The sequence below is a fragment of the Littorina saxatilis genome, linkage group LG16 (genome assembly GCF_037325665.1).
Source record: "Littorina saxatilis isolate snail1 linkage group LG16, US_GU_Lsax_2.0, whole genome shotgun sequence".
Taxonomy (NCBI): domain Eukaryota; kingdom Metazoa; phylum Mollusca; class Gastropoda; order Littorinimorpha; family Littorinidae; genus Littorina; species Littorina saxatilis.
Window position 1 is genome coordinate 52,472,272 of NC_090260.1, and position 6,311 is coordinate 52,478,582.

Genomic DNA, 6,311 nt, shown 5'->3' on the forward strand with positions numbered 1-6,311 from the left:
GTTTTATGTTGCAAACATCTTAGGTGCCCTCCGTAAAGAGCGAGCAATTTTCAAAGAATGTATTTGTGCGTGGTTTATCTTACCCCTGAGCCATCGTGAACCCGTGTGATCCAGTTTCCTTTTTTTTCTTCACAATGTAGTTGTCAGGTTGTGATTTCCAATGCGGCTTGCTATTATTTAGATTTTAAAAGTTAGGTCTAGCGCCAAGACAATTTTCAAACTACAGGGAAAGCTACTGGAAGGGTATCTATCAATTTGTTATCAGACAATCCGCAAAATTAAATCTTGGAAAATTGATCGCTCTTTACGTAGGGCACTTAGGATGTACAAAAGCGGCGAGTGTGTAAATGAAAGGGTGTTTGTACTGTGTGTAAAAGCCTGAGAGTATATATGTGATGGTTTACGGGAGGCGCACTGTGCCGGACTTTAAACCTCACTGGATGAGTAGAGTGATTGTGTAGCAATCTGTGGTAGGTTGTCCAGTCACTGTCTGTATTTTATTTTTCACTGACAATGGGGATTTTCAATTCAAATTGGTCAGTCAGAATAGAATGCAAGAAAGTGAAGCAATAACACCCTAACATCCCTCATGTCAGTACCTACACACACATCGTCTGGTAATCGGTTACCAAAGGAAGCATTCACCAACCCTTGAAGAAAACAAGAAATTCCTCCGAGGTAGGAAAAACACCCCCGTCCTTAGCATTCTCACTGCCACCAACTGAGCAGGCACTGCTAACAAGTGTGGTTATTTCCCTTTGACCATTAATATGTGCCTCTATAAGTCCTTGTAGAATCTTAATCCACCAATAACTCCCTAACCGTGTGTTTGAATGGTCCCAATTTTTGTAAGGACCGTCTCAGGAATGTATAGAACCTGTTCACCAAGTTTGGTGACGATCGGTCCGTTCATTCTTGAGATCTATATGCGAACACAAACAAACAAACAAACAAACACATCGAGCGAAACCTATACACACCCCTATACCGGGGGTGTAAATACATGGGAGACACAACAATTTGCAGTGTCCCATACATCTAACAAAAAAAAAGACACTGAACAAATAAAATCACTAAACACAATAACGTCACGCTCATAAGAAAAATACCTATCTCAGTGTTAGGCATGTCTGCAGTGAAACTACAGGGGAAGCTACTGGAAGGGTATCTATCATGTGTTAGAGAGTACAGACTCTCACGTTCACTCATGTTTTTAGCACGAGTGGATTTTTACGTGTATGACCGTTTTTACCCCGCCATTTAGGCAGCCGTTCGCCGATTTCGGGGGATAAACTAAACGTAACAAATTAATCTACTTCAATTTCTATCTACAAATATTGATTTTAAGATAATTTATGTCACCCAATCAGACTCCAACACGACGGGCTTGATCAAAAGGTAGGCAAACCTCTTCCAAGCAAAAAAAAAAACCCATAAGAGGTCGTTTTTAAACATAAACTGAACGGGGGATGACTCGGCAGGTACATCGCTAACCGCTTCCCTCCCTTGGCAGACATGTCTAGAGTTCTACAGATTGCATTGCACACCAGTGTGGTTCACCCCCTTGTCTGCACGACAGCCACATGCATTGCACTGCATGTCCATCACGGTTGACATTGTAAAGTGTCATCTGCCTGGGTCACGTAAGGCCTGGTGCTCACCTGTGTAACCTCAGCAGGACAGACGACGCACTGTAGATTATCCCAGCCCGCTACACGTTTCGTGAAAGAAAATCAAGCCAAGTACTCGTCATTATCCCTATCACAGCATCAATAATATCATGCAGTGCGTCGTCTGTGCCGCTGAAACTGCGCAGGCATATTCTGCCCTTAATCAACGAGTTCGCGTGAGTATGTTGCCCTTTTCCTTTTCTTCGTATCATTATATCATCATCGTGTGTTATGTGCCAGAGCAAGTTACAAAGGGAAACAACCGCTGCATGCTGTAATGCGCTGCTGACTTGATTAGTTCCCTTTGTGAAACACTGCAGGCACGGAAGGTTAGGGGAGCAAGTACGTACAGACAAACACAACTATACAGCACACGTGTTTTAATGAAACAAAGACACACAAACAAGCACATGTACACAGAACGACCGACGCACACAGAACGGACAGACAAACCGACCGCTACCGACACTGACGCACGCAAGCCTGCACGAATACGTGCACGTAGATGCACGCATACAGACACAGACAGACACAGACAGACACACACACACACAAACACACATACATACACTAACACGCACACACGCACTAACACGCACACACACTAACACACACACTAACACACACACATTCGGACACACACGCACATTTACACACACACACACACATATATATATACACACACATACGCACACGCACACACACATACACACACACACACACACACACACACACACACACACACACACACACACGCACACACACACACACACACAGATACGCACGCACACAAACACACACACACACACACACACACACACATACACATACACACACACACATACACACACACACACACACACACACACACCACACACACACACACACACGCAAACACACATTACCAACAGCACACATTCTGTGGATGCTTAATGCTAGGTTTATTTGCTTTATCCTCGATACAGAATTACTAAAGAAAAACAACAGGAAAATGGTAAGTGTTTAAACGATGCTTTACTCTCGTGTAAAAGCCTAACATGATCTATAGCGCTTTACATGATCGTGTCGTCGACAGAAATTGGTTCCTTGACTCTATACTCTGACGTCGCGAGCTGGGCACGGCATATGTATCTCGGGTCTGATATTACTGGATTTACTTGTCAAATGAAATAATGGCTATTTGCCAGATGACACATCACTACACTGGGTCAGAAGACACATGCAGACACATCACTACACTGGGTCAGAAGACACATCACTACACTGGGTCAGAAGACACATCACTACACTGGGTCAGATGACACAGGCAGACACATCACTACACTGGGTCAGAAGACACAGGCAGACATCACTATACTGGGTCAGAAGACACAGGCAGACATCACTACACTGGGTCAGAAGACACAGGCAGACACAGACCCAAGAGAGAGAGAGAAAAAGAGATAGAGAGAGAGAAGAGAGAGAGAAAGAGAGAGAGAGAAAAAGAGAGACAGAGACAGAGCAAGAGAGGTTAAGATAGACAGGCAGGTGTGCGAACACGAAGGCACGAACACACACACGCACGTATGCACACACGCACGCATACACACACACACACACACACACACACACACACACACACACACAGAGATACACATACACACACACACACGCACACACACACACACACATACACACACACACGCACACACACACATACACATATACACACACACACACCACACACACACACACACACACGCAAACACACATTACAAACAGCACGCATTCTGTGGATGCTTAATGCTAGGTTTATTTGCTTTATCCTCGATACAGAATTACTAAAGAAAAACAACAGGAAAATGGTAAGTGTTTAAACGATGCTTTACTCTCATGTAAAAGCCTGACAGGATCTACAGCGCTTTACATGATCGTGTCTTCCACATAAATTGGTTCCTTAACTCTATACTCTGACGTCGCGAGCTTGGCACAGCATATTTATCTCAGGTCAGATATTACTGGATTTACTTGTCAAATGAAAGAATGGCTATTTGCCTTTCATCTAAAGAAAACAACGAGGAAAGCAAGTCAACTACATTACTGGGTCAGAAGACACAGGCAGAGATATCACTACACTGGGTCAGAAGACACAGGCAGATACATCACTACACTGGGTCAGAAGACACAGGCAGACAAAGACCCAAACTAGTATGATTGTGTGCGGCTGGTAAAAGTATAACTGTACAACAATCCGCTATGAATCTGTAAAAGGGGGGAGGGGGGGGGGGTGAAAGAGATACAGAGAGCAAGCCTCGTCGACAGTGAACATTGACGGGATTCAGTCTATACAAGCAGAGGGGATGGGATGAAAGAGATAAAGAGAGCAAGCCTCGTCAACAGTGAACGTTGACGGGATTCAGTCTATACAAGCAGAGGGGATGGGGTGAAAGAGATAAAGAGAGCAAGCCTCGTCGACAGTGAATCTTGACGGGATTCAGTCTATACAAGCAGAGGGGACGGGGTGAAAGAAATAAAGAGAGCAAGCCTCGTCGACAGTGAACGTAGACTGGGGTCTGTTGCCGACGGGTAGCCTTGCGCTGGGCAGCAAGGGGGACGCTCAGGAGAAGGTCCCCATCCACATGCTCCCATTCTCTTGGACCCCCCACACGGAGCAGACATCATCGGTTGTGTCCACATCCACCAGGGTGCCGGGAATTTGGACCCACTTGGTTCCACCCGGGTTGGTTTCCGTCACTCCGTCACGTCGCCAGATGTGTTGGTTCGGGCTGACACCGATGACATGGGATGTCCCCACGCTGATCGTCTTCAAAAACCCGGGCACCTTTCAACACGAATAAACGAAAAGGTGGAAATCAATTTCAGACTTGCAACATGTGTGATGACACAGATTGATCACATGGTTTGAATGAGTTCTACTGTCAACTGGACCACATAGACTGGAGCCAAGAGTTTATACAAGTACAATCTGAACTTAAAGGAAGGGAGGTGGAGGACGAAGAAGAATATAAGATCAGCAGGTCAGATGTTGAACTAAAATTAAACAGGAATACTATATGGAGACAAAGAAACCTAATCAGGTGTACGGGGAATTGCTAGGATCGTGTCAGTCGAGAGTTTGCTGAACACTGAAACTGAGGTGTCTGAAAGTGAACACTAAGATCTTCCAGTTGTCTTTTCCAAGTTTTGTGTAATCTGTGATTTTTTTCATTTCCTGTTTTTGTGCAGCCTTACCTGTTCCCACCCAGTACCCGTGTTGTCATTATCACCCAGCCTTACCTGTTCCCACCCAGTACCTGTGTTGTCATTATCACCCAGCCTTACCTGTTCCCACCCAGTACCAGTGTTGTCATTATCACCCAGCCTTACCTGTTCCCACCCAGTACCAGTGTTGTCATTATCACCCAGCCTTACCTGTTCCCACCCAGTACCTGTGTTGTCATTATCACCCAGCCTTACCTGTTCCCACCCAGTACCAGTGTTGTCATTATCACCCAGCCTTACCTGTTCCCACCCAGTACCTGTGTTGTCATTATCACCCAGCCTTACCTGTTCCCACCCAGTACCAGTGTTGTCATTATCACCCAGCCTTACCTGTTCCCACCCAGTACCTGTGTTGTCATTATCACCCAGCCTTACCTGTTCCCACCCAGTACCTGTGTTGTCATTATCACCCAGCCTTACCTGTTCCCACCCAGTACCTGTGTTGTCATTATCACCCAGCCTTACCTGTTCCCACCCAGTACCAGTGTTGTCATTATCACCCAGCCTTACCTGTTCCCACCCAGTACCCGTGTTGTCATTATCACCCAGCCTTACCTGTTCCCACCCAGTACCAGTGTTGTCATTATCACCCAGCCTTACCTGTTCCCACCCAGTACCTGCGTTGTCATTATCACCCAGCCTTACCTGTTCCCACCCAGTACCTGTGTTGTCATTATCACCCAGCCTTACCTGTTCCCACCCAGTACCAGTGTTGTCATTATCACCCAGCCTTACCTGTTCCCACCCAGTACCTGTGTTGTCATTATCACCCAGCCTTACCTGTTCCGACCCAGTACCAGTGTTGTCATTATCACCCAGCCTTACCTGTTCCGACCCAGTACCAGTGTTGTCATTATCACCCAGCCTTACCTGTTTCCGACCCAGTACCAGTGTTGTCATTATCACCCAGCCTTACCTGTTCCGACCCAGTACCAGTGTTGTCATTATCACCCAGCCTTACCTGTTTCCGACCCAGTACCAGTGGTGTCATTATCACCCAGCCTTACCTGTTCCCACCCAGTACCAGTGTTGTCATTATTACCCAGCCTTACCTGTTCCCACCCAGTACCTGTGTTGTCATTATCACCCAGCCTTACCTGTTCCCACCCAGCACATGTGTTGTCATTATCACCCAGCATTACCTGTTCCCACCCAGTACCCGTGTTGTCATTATCACCCAGCCTTACCTGTTCCCACCCAGTACCTGTGTTGTCATTATCACCCAGCCTTACCTGTTCCCACCCAGTACCCGTGTTGTCATTATCACCCATCCTTACCTGTTCCCACCCAGTACCAGTGTTGTCATTATCACCCAGCCTTACCTGTTCCCACCCAGTACCAGTGTTGTCATTATCACTCATCCTTACCTGTTCCCACCCA

General features: G+C 46.2%; 1 protein-coding gene and 1 long non-coding RNA gene across 3 annotated transcripts in view; one reads left to right on the forward strand and one right to left on the reverse strand.

Moving 5' to 3' along the window:
- Nucleotides 1-2,593: 2,593 nt before the first annotated feature.
- On the forward strand, nucleotides 2,594-3,924 carry LOC138951222 (uncharacterized). The gene is made up of 2 exons (XR_011451052.1): nucleotides 2,594-3,077; nucleotides 3,838-3,924. It is a non-coding gene; the product is annotated as an uncharacterized lncRNA (long non-coding RNA).
- The window catches only part of LOC138951220 (perivitellin-2 31 kDa subunit-like), a 22,757-nt gene continuing 19,883 nt past the window's right edge, over nucleotides 3,438-6,311 (reverse strand). For both annotated transcript variants that reach the window (XM_070322883.1, XM_070322884.1), the window contains one exon: nucleotides 3,438-4,491. In XM_070322883.1, coding sequence (XP_070178984.1) covers nucleotides 4,267-4,491 — 225 coding nt within the window. In that variant the 3' untranslated portion in view covers nucleotides 3,438-4,266. The remainder of the gene's footprint in view (nucleotides 4,492-6,311) is intronic.